This window comes from Sus scrofa, chromosome 5, assembly GCF_000003025.6.
Source record: "Sus scrofa isolate TJ Tabasco breed Duroc chromosome 5, Sscrofa11.1, whole genome shotgun sequence".
NCBI lineage: Eukaryota > Metazoa > Chordata > Mammalia > Artiodactyla > Suidae > Sus > Sus scrofa.
The window spans coordinates 103,234,673-103,254,700 of record NC_010447.5 but is presented as its reverse complement, the minus strand read 5'-3'; the positions used below and the strand labels follow the sequence as shown (position 1 = coordinate 103,254,700).

The 20,028-nt window shown below is 37.3% G+C and overlaps 1 protein-coding gene across 16 annotated transcripts in view; it reads left to right on the top strand.

Moving 5' to 3' along the window:
• The window catches only part of NAV3 (neuron navigator 3), an 849,425-nt gene that overhangs the window by 608,522 nt on the left and 220,875 nt on the right, over window positions 1-20,028 (top strand). For all 16 annotated transcript variants that reach the window (XM_021093080.1, XM_021093078.1, XM_021093079.1 and 13 more), the window contains 2 exons: window positions 6,862-6,934; window positions 9,411-9,594. In XM_021093080.1, coding sequence (XP_020948739.1) covers window positions 6,862-6,934; window positions 9,411-9,594 — 257 coding nt within the window. The remainder of the gene's footprint in view (window positions 1-6,861; window positions 6,935-9,410; window positions 9,595-20,028) is intronic.

The following is a 20,028-nucleotide window of genomic DNA, read 5'->3' as shown; positions in this document are numbered from 1 at the left end:
AAATTGTATGCAGTTCTTTTCTGTGAAGAGCGTAGATTGTAGCCTTGGTTTCCAAGCATTGCTGCAGGTTGAAATTACCTGGGGACTTTTGAAAGTTTTGCTAACTGGCTGCTCTCCACAGACATTCTGATTTAACTGATGGTAGTGTACATTGGGCGTGCATAGATTTTTAAAGTTCTTTAGGCAGTTCTAATGTGTAGCAGAGCTTAGAACTGGTGGCTTAAAAGTTTGGGAAGCAGTTTTTATTCAGTGTGGATAATTCTCAGAAAATTTGCTGTAAGACCAAAAGCCACAGAGGCTCTGATGCCATTTTATACCATCGCCACCTGCTGTTAATAGGCGACATCATACTCATGGCTGCTTTTGTCTGAGTTGATCATAGTTCTTCCTGCATGCAGTGCGCTGTGCTGTGCACAGTACAATTCCACTGGACCCTCTGAGCAAGAAGCTACATTATCTGAGTCTCATCTCATTATTTCATTTGAAAAGGTAAAGTAAGATGATCTTTATGGGCTCCGCAGTGCTGAAAATTTTCATTATTTTTATTTTTCTTTTGAAATTGTTAAAATTTATTTATCTCTATCAATCCTGAGATATAATGTTGACAAGTTCCCTCTGCACATAATTTCAGTATTTGTGTCCTCATGTTTACTCAGCAGTATAGGATTTGACTAACCATTTGATGTTTCTGTTCTCAGAATTTGCCTTTTATCAGCCTGTTTTAGCTTTCCAATGTCGTCATCATCTTCTCTCTCAATATAAAATATTTTCTTCCTTGACCTCACAAAAGTGAAAGACCAGAAACTGGATTTGGGACCAAATGATGACAGAGCTTATAACCTAACTCTCTGTGTATTGTATGCATTCACCCATGTAGACAACAAAAATGCATGAAGAATCTACTTTGTGCCATGCATTGTATCAAGTACTGGAGATAGAAGGGTAAATGGGGGGCGGGGGGGCTGCCAGATCCATCCCGGGGAGATGAGTGTGATGAGCTTCAGAGAGGAGAAGCCTAGGATGCTGCCCAAGTCTAAGCTGCCTTGGCAGATACACTGAATTTGCTTGTTAATAGCATTAAAATTATCCTTTGGTTATTGCCCCTTTTTATTGGAACAATTTAGGCATAAAATACTATTTTATCCCTGTGTAGTTCATTTATTCCTTCAGCAATTGTTGATAGCATGCCTAAGGTACTCTTCCAGACACTGGGGAGAGAGCAGTGGACAAAATAGCAAAGAGTTCTCAAGGAGGGTACATTTTTCTGCTCAAATATATGCATGTGTGTGTATTCCTTTATATATATTTGTGTGTTATATATTTTTATAAATGTATTCACACAGAGAGGGGGGAGAGGGAGGGAAAGAGAGAGAAAGGGAGAGAAGAGGGAGGGAAGGAGAGAGAGAGGGACAGAGAGGGGGAGGGAGGGAAAGGTGGGGGGAGAGAACAGCAGGAGGGAGAGCACATGCCTGAGTGAGAGTGCCTCAGCCCCTGAGTGCCATCAACCCTGAGAGCCCGGGAATCGTAGGATCATGCCTTTTATGAGTTGATTTATTTAATCCAGAATCCTAGAATCAATTCTTAGTTCTCCTCTTACGTCCCAGCTGCTTTTGCTAGAGCGTATCTCTCCCTTGGCGTTAATATTCTTTCTGCAGGTGGTTTTCTGGGCCCCATGCTCGTCTCTGTCTCGTCTGTTGGCTCCTCCTGTTCTTTCCAAGGGCTGTGTCTCCTGGAGCTCAGTATCTGTTCCTCTTCTCTTTTACATCTGCGAGTCCCCGTGGCTTTCATTACAGCTGCATGGGGATGACTCTCACATTTGGGTCTCTGTTCCCAAGCCTCTCAGTTGAACTCCAGACTGTGTGTCCAAATGCCTGTTCATTCCTTTGGATGTTAATCAACCAGACCACGTATCCAGTCATTAACTCTTTGTGCCTTCTGTGGCTTTTTCCATCTTGATGGATGGAGATTTCAACCATCTAGTTACTGAGGCCAAAAACCTTGTCATCATCTTTGACTCTTTTTTCCCTTATATGCTGCATCTTCCTATTAGATTCCCTCAAAACATATCTAGAATCTGGTCATTTCTCTTCCCCTCCCTGCCATCACCATTGTCTGAAACACCATCACCTTTTATTTGAATTACTTGCAAGAGCCATCTAACAGGTTTCTGTACATCTGTCTTTATGCGCCTGGAGTCTGTTCTCAACAAAACAGGGGGCCAATCATTTTATTTTTAATTTGAGTAAAACATATGTAGAAGAATATAAATACTTTCGTGGAATCTGAGGTAAAGCAAACATAGAAAGCGTATAAATTACTCCAATCTTAAGTATATAGCTGATGGATTTTAAATATATATACACCTGTGTGTTTCCCACTCAGATCAAAACGAAGGACACTTTTCAAATTATCTGATAACTAGGAGGGGCCTACTGCAGAGCACAGGGAGGCCTACACGGTATTCTGTAATAACTTATGTGGGGAAAGAATTTGAGGACGAATGAACATATGTATACGTATAACTGAACCACTCTGCAGTACACCTGAAACTAACACATGGTGAGTCAGTATTCTCTAAATTAAAAAAAAAAAAAAAAAAACCAGCACGAAGAACACGTCTAGTATGTCTGTTCCCATCATTGCCCCTTCCAGACCACAACCCTCCAAAGTCCATCACTATTCTAATGTCTGCTGTCATTGTTTCGTCTTGCTGATCTCGAAGTTCACATAAATTAGGCATCATGTATACACTCTTTGGTTAGCTTCTTTTGCTCATCTTCACATGAGACTTTCTCTGGAGATCAGCTGTTCAGTCTGTAAAGATGAGGGTAGACGGAGAGTAGGAACTAAAATTTGAAAACAACTCCAACCCCAACACACAGAATTTCGGATTCTTGTTTTCTGGGGTCAGGCGCAGGGGAGTAGTATATTGTAAAGGATCTCAAAGAGAACCTCTGAATCAAAATATGTTTTTTCTTTTTTTTTCCTATACCCATTTCTTCTAAAAATACAAGGATCAGTTAGCCACCACTCTGTTTTTCTTCCGTTCTTTCTCAAGTATGCACTGAGCATCCATGAAACGCTGTGTAGGCTGCGGAAGCCACATGAGTCCACAAAACACAGTTCCTGTCTCCGAGAGGCTAAAAGTTTCACTAAACCCATATTTTTGTTAAAAAAAAAAGCCCCAAAACAAACCATGAATAAATAAAAAATAAAACTCACCAAACATCTCTATATGCCCATAAACCAAAAAGAGAGAGTGAGGAGAGAGATCAATAAAAACTTTGTCAGATAACCTAGTAATTTTGAAATAGTTGCTTAAATTTTGTCAAATAACTGGTTACTTATAAAGTACTGACTCACATTTCAAGTCATTTGCTTTCCTTTTCAAAATGATTTTATGTCTAGACTAATTAAAGGAGACTGAAGAGTTAGAATTCTTTTCAGATCTTAGACATAAGGATACCATTTGTGAACATATCCTAAGAAATAACTGTGTGATTCTATGACCACATTGTATTTTGAGTATTGTTTTGTTTTTGTTTTTGTGCCAGTTAACTGATGTAGTAAATCTTTGCAGGGACTTTGCTTGTGAGGGTACTTTTCCACTTTCTTATTAGCCAGTGAATAGTTACCTCCCCAACCCTGGAAATAAAAGATATTATCAATATGCCAGTGCTCTGGTCCTCTTTAGGGTGGTAGGGCAGTGTTTTTAAAATTGTGGATTACTATCCATTAATGGATCCTGAAATTCACCTAGTGGATATTAACCAATATTTAAATAGGTTAAATAGTATTAATTAAGATAGAAGACAAAGCATCACAAGTGATTTAAATTTAATAAGTGTAAGTGCTGATCAATGAAACTTTTGTTTCTATTATATTTAGGCAAGCATACATTGAGTTGTTCATTAAATAGTTTATTAAAGTTCATGAAAAGATTCTAATTAAAATTTGACCCAAATTATGAAATGTTAAAATACGTTTTGAATTTTGATAGCTTATTTGGTATCTCATGTAAATAATACTTAGGATAAAACTCACTTCAAGTAACTGGATCAATTTGATAGCAAAATCACTTTTATCTGTGATTTCAAAAAAGTTTAGAGGTTTTTAGTTTGAAGATCAATGTGGTTTGACATGAAAAAAAGAATCAATAACTAAAACAGTACTTATAGGACTGTTTAACTGGGAAATGCTTGGGAACAATCTATTTTTTAAAGCAGGAATTATGAGAAACTAACATCTCAAATGTATTAAAATAAAAATAGTCGTTAACCGAAATACAGTATTATACAACTTAAAAGTCTTCTCAAATATTTTCAAGTATGTGTCTGATGAAGCAGCTGATCATGTGAGTGACAGTGAACATTTCTCAAAGCCATTTTCTTTCTTCTTTTTTTTTTCCTTGTCTTTTTAGGTTACACCCATGACATGTGGGAGGTCCCAGGCTAGGGGTCAAATTGGAGCTACAGCTGCCAGCCTACACCACAGCCACAGCAAAACAGAATCCTTAACCCACTGAGTGAGCCCAGGGATCGAACCTGCGTCCTCATGGATACAAGTCAGGTTCTTCCTGCTGAGGCATGATGGGAACTCCCCATGTTCTTTTACTGTGACATATCACTGTGTCAAAAGTATAAGTAGTGCCAACAAGCATATTGAATTTATAAATAACTTTGGAGTTAAGTAAAGAAAGGATATTATTTTATGTTTATTATGCTATTACACTGTGGGAAAATTAATTTTGACCAAAAATAAGTACTGGGGAATAAATAATTACATTGTAACAAACTATCATGTAATAGTCGCACTGGAAATTTTGTATTCAAGTACTTAACTCTGTTGCTGTTACTTAACTGCTGTAGCATGATGGGAAATGGAATTAATTGTCTTAAGCTATTGGTGCTCATGGTGAGTGACTGTAGGATAATATTGCAAAAGTTTGCATGCTTCTGATAAGTAGATATGAAAGGATGTTAGGGTATATTTTGAGTATTTTTTTTTTCTTTCCTTTCCCAGGACCCTTTTGCTTTCCCTTTCTAATTTATGCTGCCTGTTGAAAGAGGGAGTTGTTTGTCTCTGCTACCCAATCTTGGCAGCAGTTTATTTTTTATTCTGTTTAAATAACCAAAAAAAAAAGCCATCTTACAAACCTAATTGCAAGGACTGTTCATGAACCTGTTCTTGGTTTTCCAGTGAACTGATCTGTTTATGTATAATAAAAATAACTAAAATTTAGGCAATAATGGCCTGTTAACATTTTACAATAAATTATGCATATTTGGGCCACAAATCTTACTTTCTATAAAAGGTATAAAATTGGTGTAAAATTATTAACATCAGGATTATTATGGCAAACACTTACAGATATTCAGGTCGTCTTATTATTAGGCCAAGATAATTGTTTGTCATCTTTTATTTATTATTAATTGACCTGAAAAAAAGAAAATTTTAAAGAATCCATAGGATAGAGACCGTAGTATATCCTGTTTGTTACACTTTTTTCTTGCCTTCATCATAGAATCTTATTTTTTAGTCGTGAAGGGAAGGCCAGCAAAAGAAAGCATTTGAAGTAGATTCCAGCACCACAGGTTTTGGGTGTTTAGATGCCGATGGGCAGAATGAGAAGATCCATTCAGTAATGTATCCAGCATCTTCACTTCACTCATTTCTTCAGTAGAATGATTTTAGTAAAACTTACTTTGAAATGAACCAATACATTTTTTTTTCTCAAAGCAAATATGTATACCTTGGCTGTAATCATTTTTAAGCAAAAGACCCTCTCATTGGAGATTATTTAATTTTGTAAAGAATTACATTTAAAAAGGCAAAGAAACAGTTGTCCATTTCATAAGGACAGATTCTGGAATGTATTTTTCCTTTTTTCTTTTAGAGACATTTTGACCTTACTCTGAAGCTCAGCTAGAAAGGACATTGGCAGGACTTTGTATGTCCTCATGCAGAGCTTTTGACACGAATTTAATAAGACAGAAAACAGTACCTTGCCAAGTATTAACTTTAAATCTCTTATTTACTTTAGAATTTAAAGATTTATGAAATACCAAAAAGCCCAGGGAGATGACTCACCAAGAATTCCAACTTTCTCTTTCCTACACTCTTTTAGAAAGTCTTTCGCTGTTTAACTTTGCCGTATAATGCCATGATTAATAGTGGGATCAGCCCATGAATTAACATAAATTAGTTGCTGTTTTTTTTTTTCTTCTCACCCTCAATGGCTAAACAGTGGTTATCACATTGAAATGAACTATTTAAAAGCAGTGACGTCACTCTTTGAAATTATTAGAGTGACACCTATATTTAAGCAGAGAAGTACTCAACTATAGAAGTACAAATCTGGTTTTTAAAACAAAGAATTCCTATGCTTTAGGGTGAAAATATGCTTCATTTCTTCCATGCATACCAAGCCTCTCTTCATCTTATTTATCCTATGGCATACTTGCCAAATATTACTGTTTGAATCTCAGTTACCCATATCCTAATGTTCTAAGACATACAAGCTAGAGTCTCCTTCTGCTTGGATGCTTTAGTTGAGACTTATTTGTAAAACACAAGATTGGTCTGATTTTATGTTAAGTGGGTGGCTTGCTAATCTGTAAGAATGCCATTCTGGACCAGGCCTTTATGAATTGTTTGTAAGTAGCAAACTGGACAATGCAATCTTTATACTCATTCAGTAATTAGCCGAAATAATTCTAGTTAAACTCTGGTTAAAGATCTCTAGTATGAAATGAATGTAAAATATTCATTCTTTATCTTTCTTTCTGGCTTCCTTCTAGCTCCTTTATTTATTTAGAAATAATCTTCTAAATTACTTTTTCACTGCTTTTCATGTTGCAGATTGAAAATGTTGACGTCTGCCTTAGTTTTCTAGCAGCCAGAGGAGTAAATGTTCAAGGTCTATCTGCTGAAGGTAAGAAAAAGCGCAACTGTCACAAACGGTGTCCATGTTTTTAAAAGTTTTTTATGACGCTAGAAATGGAAAGTGGGAATACGTAACTCCTTAATACCACAAGGGAAGTCAGTAAACTTTCTAAAATAACAGAAACATAAATGCAGTTGTTATTGATGCATGCTTTAATATATAGGTATGTTCCAGATTTTGCCAGAGTTGTTCTTTACATTACCAAGCATACAGGAGGGAGGCATAGCAACAAAGTATCTTTATGTTCTTACCAGTGGGAATATTTTCAGACTCTTAAGTAAGTAGATGGGTAGATGGATAATGCAGGATGATAGATGGACATAAATACAGGTAACATAGTGTAACTAATGTTCAAATATTTTATCAATAGTGGTTTTATAATATGACTACGTTAGTAGTCCTAGTCTAAATATTTGGTAAGTTTAAATAAGTCATCATGAGTTCTTAAATAATTAGTATTAAGCATGTTAATAACTATACTAATATTCATATAATAATAATATTAATAAAGGCCTTAAAATCACTAAGGATTTGAAAGATTGTCACTGACATTGAAATATAGAAAAGTGGAAAAAGACAACTAGATCTGTCATTTTTTTGTGCATCTCTTTTTCTTCATCACTTATTTTTAGGAAAGCTTTCCAAAATTTTCAAGTAGTACTACTAACAAAAAAGCAATTGCTAAAGTTAACTAATACTGAGTCCTTTGAGCTCTGCATCGATCACCATTTTAATCAGAATTTTAATTATATCAGAGTAAACATTTTTGATAATTTATGTTGCCTAATGTTGCTACTACAATCAATTTGCTCTGAAAAGCCTTTCCCCCCGCAGATGTACAAATGTTAGACAGTTCTAAATTTTTGAAGTTTTGCTGCCATTAGAAAAAGAGGAATTGTGTGTCCTGAAATATTATGGACATGTACTAGAGTTATTTACTTTTCCCAATTTTTCTTTGCTGTCTAAATTTTATTTTAAATATCTTTTATCCTTTATATGTATATGCCATGATGTTCAATATTAAATTACACATTTGGTGCCCACAAAGCTTAGGTTCAAACCTAACTCGTGGTTCTGTTACTTAGAATAAAATTTGATAAAATCCTCCAGGATAGTATTTTACTTTCTAGGTGGTTAAAAGTAGACAAGAAATGTTACCATTTGTTCATTTTATGTCTCTTCCTTCTCACAGATCTTTTATTAACATAATTCTCTGGATTTTTGTTTATCTCCTAAAAATATATGAATGCTCGAAATGATTTGCTAAATTAATTAAACATGCAGAGTAATAAAACAAAGTTTTAAAAAACCTCTTCCCATAAGATTATTCTGGTTTATAGGATAAAATTAATACTTTCTCACTGTAGCTTTATATCAATCAAGCCAAGTCTTCTATAGTATGGTCCCCGTGAGTTTGGAGGGACCTCATTTTATATGAATAATCCCACTGCATAGTGTGTGTCACATGATAGACCATCAAAGAGCAAGAAGACTGAATAGTTGATTATGGTTTCTAAGTTTCAAAAAGGAGACACAAAACCTTGACCTCAGAGGAGGATATATTTTATTACCAATAGCAAGTTTTGTTTAAAATATGATTACCATTTGCATACCCTTATTTCAAGCTTTACTTCCATCCTTTACTCTGATTTTAAAATTATAACTGCAGGAGGAAAAGCTCAGCTCATGTTGCAGCCTACTTTGTGCATTTAATTTTTTATTAAATATTAGAAAACCTTACACAGGAGCTGCCTGTGTCAGCACTAGGAATTCCACTTACATTTATTCAATATATGTTATCAGGAGTCATGTGTAAGCTGATCTTTAGTATTTATTAATATGTCATGAATAAATTACATGAATTAAAGGAATTCGAGCATGAAAACTGGATACCTATGTTGTAGTCTGCTTTGGGGAGGATATATATATATACATATTTTTTTAAATACATTGAGTGTATTTAGATGGGTGATTTAGAATAATGCAGTTATAAATCTAGTTGCTCTTTTGAGATACACCCATAGCATCAGTACGTATAATGCAGAACAACCAGCATTTAAGTGGCTTTCTCTCTCCAGCTCACAGCCACCCTTCTCTTGCTAACAGCTCTGTTTTTGTGAGGGACGCCAAGTGCGAAATCACACAGTTAGCGTAAGCCATCCATTTCCATGAAGAAGCTAACTCTAGAAAAAGTGTAGTTCAGGGTCAGCAAAGAGCATCACTGAGTAAGCTCTCTTCTCTCTGCTCTCTCCATCCCTTCTCTGTCTCCCTGAACTCTCCGAGCTGGTTAGACATGTTGGTAAGATTCATAAAATCAGAGTTGCTTGAATCTGTGACCGAGAGAATCAATCTGTAGTTCTAGCTCCATAGGTTGTGCCTAAGAGAATTGCTTCTGGAATTTCATTTGCAAAAAAACCTACATCATTTCGTATGATGCTGTTTTTATATTTTCCACTCGATGCAGAAATAAGAAATGGAAACCTAAAAGCCATTCTAGGGCTGTTTTTCAGTTTGTCTCGCTACAAGCAGCAACAGCACTATCAGCAGCAGTATTACCAGTCTCTGGTGGAGCTTCAGCAGCGGGTCTCTCACGCCTCCCCTCAGGCAGAAGCCAGTCAGGCCAAAACCCAACCAGATATGCAGTCCAGGTAAGGAAGGGAAGTGGGACTTGCGCTTACACTGAATTCACCTGCAGGCAGTTCTTGTTTTTCGTGGGTGTTGCTTTGTGGGTTTGGAATACTGAGTTATGTAGTTGTTGCAATGTGACGGGATTGTTTGACTAATGTTACAGAAGTCAAAACGGCTTTTGTCTTGGTTGGATGACCAACACTTGTCACGTTTTAGATGAAATATTTGTGTTTGTTTCTAAAGGTGATTTTGGTGTGTATCTAAAGGGGTGACGTGTCTTTCTGGAAAGGAGTGTGGCGCAGTGGCTTCCTTACGAATTATCTTTGAGAATGTGCGTTTTGAGTCCTCGTCTCCAGTTGTGTAGCTTTCTTTTGTTGGTGCTTGTGATTGATTAAATCATTAAATCTGTCAAAACATTTCAGGTCTGCTGAACACAGGAGTTTGCGTGTTAGGAACATGCTGTTGTTCGTGTGAGATTGTGGGTGTGTGGATGTGTGCATATGTGTGTGTGTTTATATACACACGTTGTGTTTGTTTGACTTCAGTCTATGGGCACCTGTAGACACAGCCTGGGTGGGGTGCTGACAAACATTGCAACTTCTTTTACTCTTTTATTACTGTTTTTTTTTTCCCCCACTTTGGCGTTCTCTCAGTCCTGACTCAGCCAAGAAGCAGAATCAGTCAGAAATAATGTCAGCATGTTTATTGTAAAGAATTGGTTTACATGACGGTGGGAACTGGCTGGGCAAGTCTGAAATCCTCGGGGCTGCACAGCAGAAAAGACAAGCTGACACTGTCAGCATGAAAACTGCTATAAACAGGTGGGATTTCTTCTCTCAAGGAGACCACAGTCCTGCCTTTAAGAGCTTTCCAGGGGTGAAGCAGGCCTCCTATCTTAGTGATAATCTAGGATAATCTCCTTCACTTAAAGTGACTGCATTGGACTTGAACCACATCTGCAAAATGCTTTCACAGCAACACCCAGATTGCTATTCGATTGAATAACTGGGTCTAAATAAACGTAGCCAAGTCAACACATCAAAAAAAGTGATTACAAAACGCAATTGATAAGTTTCAGGGCTATTTTGCTTATTTGTTTCTGATTAATGATCAGGGCATCAGAGAATTAGCTCTATTGCATGCACAGTTATGATTGTTTTTGTCAAGGAATGAGAATGTCCAATATAAAAATATTCTTTATCATCTTCTAGAATATGCACATGTATCAAACGCTTACAAATATGTACCTTTTCCTTCTCCAAAACCAAGTCTAAAACCTATTAACATTGTTTGCCTTCAGCTTGTTTTTGGTAATTAGCATCGACTCAAAAAGCTAACATAAAATTCCAAGATGCATTTACACATCACTTCCCACTTGTTGTCAAATAGTGAGCGGTTCGGAACCGCCGCCGTCTCTCACCTGCCAACCATCCCTCACTTCATTTTAGGCAATATTTCTGTCTCTGTACAACCGTACAACCATGTAAACTCTCTTTCCTTTAGCAAACTTTACTCATTGGTGAGTTATTAAATCAATAAAGAGAAATTAGTATGAAAGTACTACAAAGTCCATGGAGTGATAAGGATATATTTGCTTTTACTCAGTAATGCAGACGTGCTTCTGTCCTTTTAGCTTGTCTTGGTATTTTGTGAATGTCAAGTGAAAATAGTGCAGGAATCAAAGCAAAAAAAAAAAAATTCTTTACAGTGAAAGTTCTTTGGATTTTCTTAAGTGTAGAGAAGGAGCGAAAGGAAATACCTGTTTTTATTTTTTTATTATTAATTTTGGGGGGATTGTGGTAAAAACAGATCTAGATTTTGAGAGCTGCCAGAAATAATATTTCCTAGAGTTTGACTTAAGCCATTTGAATGAACAAGAAGCAGGAATACTAGCTGGAAAAATACAGGAAGTCAAGTCATGTTGTGCAAAGGATGCTGACTCTGGAAGTGATAGGAGATGTCATTGGCCACCGCTTTACCTCGTTCGATTTCTGTATCTGCCACGTGGAGTTTCCTGGACAACGTCTCAGTGGTTGGGACCCTTTTGGGGAGGTGTTTTTTCTATTCTTACTGGATATGCGTGGATATTATGAAACTGTATTATAATGTGAAATATAGAGCTTTATATAATAGGCATGGTCTTTTTACACCATCTTGGGGAGAACTGTCTTATTTTTTTTTTCAGTGAAAGGTTATGAAAAGCATTCTTTTCACCAGCGTCCTTTAATTCAGAGATAGACTCAATTTTTTTCTTTTAATACTGGACTTAATAGCTTTTTGTCTTGGTAAGTTAATAAATGCAGAGAACTCACTTCCTAGACGTAGTGCTTAGTTGGACCATGGTAAAGAGGAGGTCAGCATCTTCATTTTAATATAATTTATTATACGTTTCAGAGGATGTTATATTTCAGACTTTAGTACCTATTTCCATTTGTATAGATTTGATATAGTGAAATAGTCTGCGAATTATGATTTATGTGATCTTAAATACAACAATATATTTAAGCGTTTTTTAAAAGCCTATGTTATAGCATACATAGGAAAGGAATGTGTATACAATAGAACCAAGGTAATGCAGAAAAGCAAGGTTAGTGACACATTTATCTTCATTAGCTTGAGATGCGAGTCATGCATCATGATTTATGAAACCTTTCTATTGATTCCAAAGTTCTTTCCAAGTAAATAGCTTACATGACTAGTTGCTATATCATTCTGGATTTTTCGCCAGAAACTGTTCTTGCATTTTTCTCTGTAGAGCCAAAACATTTTTTCTCTGTAGACCTAAAAAAAATTGTTTCATGAGAGTGTTTTTGTTTTGTGCTTTTTGTTTATTTAAAATAAATTGGCACAACTGTGCATATTTCCACAATATTGATTTTTGTACATTAAGAATTGCTAATTTGATTTTGCTCTTTTGAGAATAACCCCAAGTGTTATTGATCAATTTGAACATTTTCATTCAAACAGACATTTTGATCTGAAGGTTAACAAGTAAAATAAACAAAAGACAAAATAAAACGTGGAGCAAAGAAAGTGAGTGTGGGTCACAAGCTCCCCTTTCTGGCCTCTCAGCTCCCTCTCCGTGTTGAGTGTGACTGTGTGGGTGTGTGAGTGTGTGCTCACATCTACCTGAGCAGGTGTGCCTGCGTGTGGCCTGTTCAGGCGGCAACCGGAGATCTAGCTGTTACGAGAACCTCAGGGATCATCCTGCCTGCCTGTGGATCCCAACTGCATCGCTTCCTAATTGTGTGACCTTGGACAACTTATCTGACCTCTCTGTGCTTCAGGTTCTCCGTTACTTAAAGGGTATAAAAAAATGGCACCAGGGAGTTCCTGCTGTGACTCAGTGATTAGCAAACCCAGCTAGTATCCACGAGGATGTGGTTTGATCCCTGGCATTGCTGAGTGGCGTAAGGATCCAGCATTTTTGTGAGCCATGGTGTAGGTCGCAGATGTGGCTCGAATCCCAAATGGCCGTGGCTGTTGTGTAGGCCAGCAGCTATAGCTCTCATTCGACCCCTAGCCTGAGAACACCCATATGCCATGGGTATGGCCCTAAAAAAGACAAAAAAAAAAAAAAAAAGGCACCAATCTCAAGAGGTTATTTTGGTGGCTCAACAGGTCAGTACGGATAAAATGTTTTGAAATACCTGGCAGATGTCACTGTTTTGCTCACAGCCCCGCCAAGGTGTCACGTAGCCTCGGCTTGCTCCCTCCTTGGGAAGGTGCTATGGCTGATTCCTTTGCCTGGAATGCTTTTCCTCTAATAGCCACTCCCCTGAATCTCTCACTTCCTTCAAGTCAGCTGCTCCAGTGTGGCCTTCTCGCTGGTGCTTACCTTGGCAGTTCTGGTTTTGTGTGTGTGTGTGTGTGGTCACGCCTGTGGCGTGTAGAAGTTTCCCAGGCCAGGGATCCAACCCAACCCACCACACAGTGCCTCAAGCCACCTCAGTGACAATGCTGGGTCCTTAACCCTCAGCACCGCAAGAGAACTCCATACTCTTTTAAAAGAAATTATTTAAAATATAGGTGATTTATAAAGTTGTGTCAAGTTCCGCTCTGCAGCAAAGTGACCCAGTCGTGCATGTATATACACATGCCCTTTCTTACGTTGTCTTACGTCCTGTTCCATCCCAAGATACTGGATGTAGTTCCCTGTGCTGCACAGTAGGACCTCATGGCTTATACGTTCTAAATGTAATAGTTTGCATCTACTAACCCCAAACTCCCACTCCCTCCTCCCTCCCCCTTGGCAACAACAGGTCCAGTCTCTATGTCTGTGAGTCTGTTCCTCTTTGTAGATAGGTCCATTTGTGTCCTATTTTAGATTCCACATATAAGTGATGTCATATGGTATTTGTCATTCTTTTTTCTGACTTACATCACTTAGTGTAAGAATTTCTAGTTCCATCCATGATGCTGCAAATGGCATTGTTTCATTCTTTGTTATGGCTGAGCAATATTCCATTGTGTATATGTACCACACCTTCTTAATCCATTCATCTGTCAATGTACATTTAAGTAATTTCCATGTCTTGGCTATTGTGAATAATGCTGTAATGAACATAGGGGTTCATGTATCTTTTTGAACTGTAGTTTTGTCCAGATAGATGCCCAGGAGTGGGATTGCTGGGTCATATGGTAGTTCTATATTTAGTTTTCTGAGGTACCTCCATAGCGTTTTCCACAGTGGTTGTACCACTTTACATTCCCACCAACAGCGAAGGAGAGTTTCCTTTTCTCCACACTCTCTCCTGCATTTATCATTTGTAGTTTAATAATGATGGCCATTCTGACCATCACTGGTACTTCACTGTGGTTTTGATTTGCATTTCTCTAATAATCAGGGATGCAGAACATCTTTCCACGCACCTATTGGCCATTTATGTGTCGTCTTTGGAAAAATGCCTATTTAGGTCTTCTGCCCATTTTTTTGATTGGATTATTCTTTTGGATATTGAGTTGCAGAAAATGTTTATATATTTTGGAAATTAATCCCTTGCCAGTTGCTTCATTTGCTCCCATTCTGTGGGTTGTCTTTTTGTTTTGTTTATGGTTTCCTTTGCTTTGCAAAAGCTTTTAAGTTTAATTAGGTCTTAGTGGTTTGTTTTTGTTTTTATTGTGATTATTCTAGGAGGTGTATCAAACAAAATACTGCTGTGATTTATGTCAAAGAGTATTCTGCCTATGCTTTCCTCTAGGAGTGTTATAGTATCTTGCCTTATATTTAGGTCTTTAATCCATTTTGACTTTATTTTTGTGTATTGTGTTGGTGAATGTTCCAATTTCATTATTTTACATGTAGCTGTCCACTTTTCCCAGCAGCGTTTACTGAAGGGACTGTCATTCCTCCACTGTATGTTCTTACCTCATTTGACATAAATTATTTGACCATAGCTGTTTGGGCTTCCTGTTAAACTGATCTATATTTCTGCTTTTGTGCCAGCACCATACTGTTTTGATTACTGCAGATTTGTATTATAGCCTGAAGTCAGGAAGCCTGATTCATATACTTCTGTTTTTCTTTTTCAATATTGCTTTGACTATTCATGGTCTTTTGTGTTTTCATACAAATTTTAAAATATTTTGTTCTAGTTCTTTGAAGAATGTCCTTGGTATTTTGACAGGGATCACATTGAATCTGTAGATTGCCTTGGGCAATATAGTCATTTTGACAATATTGATTCTTCCAATCCAAGAGCATGGCATATTTTTCCATCTGTTTGTGTCACCTTTGATTTCTTTCATCAGTGCCTCATAGTTTTCAGTTCTCTATAGTAGGTTTAGCCCTAGGTGTTTCATTCTTTTTAATGTGATGGTAAATGGTATTGTTTCCCTCATTTACTCTTTTAATACTACTGGCTGCCTGTCTCCACATCTCATCATGGTTGCCATGGTTTTTCTTCTTTTCCGTAGCTCTAATCATTCCCTAACCTACAATTTACTTATTCACTGTATGCATTGTTTATTATTGCCATACCTCCCCTCCAGAATGTAAGCACTGTAAGGACAGCAGTATTTTTGCATTTTAGTCACTTTTTCTTCAGAGATTAGTACAGCTCCTTAAACACAGTAGATTCTTAGTAATTGTTTCTGAAATGAGCTAAGGTAAAAATTAATAAATCTGTATTAGCTGCTTCTAATTTTAAGTAGGAAGACTTTCTAACATTTACAGTTTCAGTGGTAAGTCATTTAAAATAAAAACTGTATTTATTTACAGAAGTAGTACAATGAAGATAAATATGTTGTTGATTTGGGGGTAGTCATTATACTGAACTACAGTTAGCTTCAGAACAGTATGCAGTAGAAGCATCAGACATTATCCAAATGCAGGGAAATATTTGCCTCCACCAAATTTATCCTTGTATATTTATCTTTGGTTTTTCATCAATTGATTATAAATGTTGTATCCCCTTTGCTCTCTGGCTGTCATTCATTAATCTGCTACTAGCAGTGTGGCTGCCTCTCTGCACTCCCACTCCTTTACTGATATGTAGTTTCTGTTGTGTGGGATAAGAAAGCAAATTACTAAGGTTATGTGCATTTGGGTACCACAAAAATTAATAGGTAACATGAGCGAAGTGCTCGGGCTATGGAGAATCATTGATAGCTTAAAGACATATTTTATAACTCCTTTCTTCTCGGTCATGTTTGATTTAGACAACCAAATAAGGTAGTATTAAGAAACAATTCATCTTATTTACAGCTAGTACAAAGTTTAGAAAATTTAACTGCAGGTTAATTAAAAATATTAATGCTACTACCAACTGACACAAATGTATTACCTTTAAAATATCCAAATTATCTATTTATTTTGTTAATAAATATTAATATAAAAGTTGTCCTTACCTTGTCAATAAAAACTAATGTTACAAGGAGAAGAATACTGTTGAAAGACAGCATGTTCTGGATTAATCCCAAGATGGTGTGGCTGGTGTGAGTTAGTTGGTGCTGTACGAAGGCAGTCTTATTCCTTGATAATTGGTCTCTTTTGCCATTTGAATTATCGACTTGTAGTATCTGCATTGAGAGAAAGCTGGAACTCAGTTTCTGAATTTCCCCAGTCCTTCACTGGGAAATAGTTGATTATATTTGAAGTGATAAAGACTTTATTAATCAAGGCAGTCTGCAAAAATTTGAACACACTTCATTAAAAAATTAGATTTTTCTCTATGTCAGTAGCCTTTAGAAGGCCTTTACCTAGGTAAAGACTAAACATCTTGCTGTATTAAAAAATGTTAAGTATCCAGTTTGCACTTATTTAATATAAAACATAAAATCAGTTTCTTCTATTTTTCTAGCTTTTCATTTTATTTTGAAAAGAGTGCGTTAAAGTCCCTCTATGCAACCAACTGGAAAAAATATGAGAAATGTGTTAAGATAAAGTGCTAAAATCTTATATAAGTGTTGTAATTGCAGTTACTTTCTACTAGGAGATGAGGAAAGTGCTCCTTATTCAAAAAACGAGTAGATGTGAATCCTATACTTTTAAACTTGGAAAATTTGTTTCCATTAGTAAATTTGTAATAGGCATTCAGGATATTCTTTTCCGTATGTTGTGTCTTTACAATTAAGAGTATTAGTTGGCATGAAAAATAACAGAAAGTTCAATTTTACCAAAACCATACACAGTACCTGGCACATGAGTCCAGACAACAATGAGCAGAATTCGTGTCACGAATGTCTAAGTTCCCTGAGAATATCTAGCAAAGCATTGTGGTAGAAGAAAATTAAAAGACAGAAGTTTATTTTCTCTCATATACGGGTTTTGTTATATATGAGATAGTAGAATAACAGTGTAGGTAAAATGTAATGTTTTCTACTTGCTAAAAGTTTTTTAAAGGGAGGTATTCTCCTCAAAATATGGGCCTTTTAGCTTAATTTTGTCTACATTATTAAATGATTTTCCATCCAGTTATTAAATAGTCGGTGAACTGCACCAACCCCAAAACAATGATGATCAAATCACATGAACAAATATTTTATTTTTATATTATGGAGAATTAAGCCAGGTAAAAAGAAGAATGTGCATGTGAAAGTGTAGGCAAGAAATTAAGTCGATAGAGGATAGATGTGCCAAGGGCAGTGATGGGAGGTAATTCTGAACTAACGTAAAAGCTGTTTGGGGAACTGGGGAGACTGTGGGCTCCACAGAGGATCTTTGGCCCTTCTGCTTTTCACGGTGGAAGAGACGGTCAGCAATGTGTCCATGTGCTGTTTGGATGGACGTGCTCCTTCCTGCAGGCCTCCCAAGTCAAACTGCAGCGTCTATGGGCACATGCTCTTAAAGTGGCGTGTCTATACCCTTTGCTGCCCCGTCCCGAGGTTCCCGTGACCCCCGGCCCACAACCTGCTTTTGGACCCCTCTTCCGTGGAGGACACTGGCCTTCCTCTTTTCCAGGAAATATCATTTCCCTTTGGGAGATTCGCTCTGAAACTGGGATGGTTTACAGCTTTTCAGCCTGGAGTTATAAATCTTGAAAAGTGTACAAGGAAGTTTAATTTAAGATGACAGGAAGGCTCTGGCAATTTAAGTCTTCAGGAACCTGGCTTCAATTAGTTGCTTCATTCAGCTCTGTGTTGTGGCCTGTAATGTGCTCTTTAAAAAAGACAGTGAATCAATTAAACACTAAAGAAAATGAAATGAAAAGGGCATTTATGAAATCTCCTTTTTAATAGCAGGAATTTGTTACTACTAAAGAGAAATCACTGAAGGGAAAGAAATTATTTCTTAATTGACTGATTTGAGAAACCAAGAGAGGGTGTAATATTGAGTGTATGCGCGCACGCGCGCGCACACACACACACAGACACACACACACACTGTGTATGTTCTATGCTTTTATTCCAGTATTTAAAACACTTCACCACCACTCATAGTTCTGTTGCATCTATATAGTTTTGGGTATTTCGAAGTCAGGCAAGTGTCGGTTTCAGTTCTGCCTACAAATTCCCAGAGTGTGTCATTAGGCGCATGGCTTTAACCTGCTCAGGTACCAGTGTTCTTACCTCCAGCACCAGGGTGGTGATAACTTTCTCCAGAGGGTGTTGAGAAGACCACATGACATGGTTTATGTTTAACATTCCTCCTTAGCACAGCACTCAGCTTGTAATAGACAGTCACATCAGCCACTTTCCTCTTCCCTGCTCTTACTTCAAGGTCATGTCACATGTATAATAAAATATATCACCTGCACTAGAAACCTCAAGTCAGTCTCATCTCTGTTCCTTCCTTTCTCACTTTCTCTGATCAGTTTGGCCAATTACACTGCTAACTTTTATTCAATATATAGAAGTAATTCAAAGTAATAACATCCCCATGATTTAAAAATAATGGCCCTTGGAGTTCCCATTGTGGCACAGTGGAAACGAATCTGACCAGGAACCATGAGGTTGCAGGTTTGATCCCTGGCTTCACTCAGTGGGTTAAGGATCTGTAGTTGCCATGAGCTGTGGTTTAGGCCGCAGATGCTGCTCAGATCTTGCATTGCTGTGGTTGTGGTGTAGGCTGGCAGCTGTAGCTCCGATTAAACCCCTAGCCTGGGAACCTCCACAAGCCACAGGTGTGGCCCTAAAAGGCAAACAAAACAAAACAAAAAAACAAACAAAAAAAATGTCTCAATGCTCAGAACTTCCTAAGTCGGATCTAGCTGCTTAGAGGTAACCTGATTAAATATTTTAGGTATTTCTTTTAGTAGTTATTCCCATATAGCTAAATAAATACTACTAGTACTAATTTTTATTCACTAACTTGGTCATTTATCTTGATTTATGTACCTCCCCTCCCATCTCCCATTAATATACACCACACGTTTGTTAAGCACTTAGTGTGTTCCAGGCACTCTTCTAAGCACAAAAGTATAGCAGAGGACAAAAGAGATGAAGAATCCTTTCCCTTTTAAAGCTTACATTCTAGTGATAGACAAAAAAAAAAAAATTAGTAGGACTCTGTTCTAGTAATTGGACAGCTGATGGTAAAGAAACATACATCAGAAAGGGAGAAATAAGATATTTAGGTGCCATATTTCTGCACATCCCAGTGAGTTTCTGAGGATGTCTTCACTCAGATGATAATTGAGCAAAGAGGTGGTAGAACTAGGTATGCAGTTATCCTTTAGCAGAGAGTTACAGGCTGGCAGAGGAGTAAGAGCTAAGACTGAGGGTTAGGAATCTATCTGGTTTAAGAAGAGGGGATGTCCCTGCTGGGCTGTATGAGAGGGAAGGAGGTAGAAGAAGAGCAGGATATACGTCAAAGGCAGAGCATACAGACATCAGTATGACCCTGTTACCATTGCAAAGACTGGATTCTATGCCAGGAGAGATGGGAAACTGTAATATGCCATAAACAGGTGTAAAAATCAAGGGGTCACTCTGGCTCCTCTGTTGAGAATCAGTTGTAGTGGTAAAAGCACAGAGTCATGGAGAAAAGCTTGGGCCACCATAGTGAATGTGGA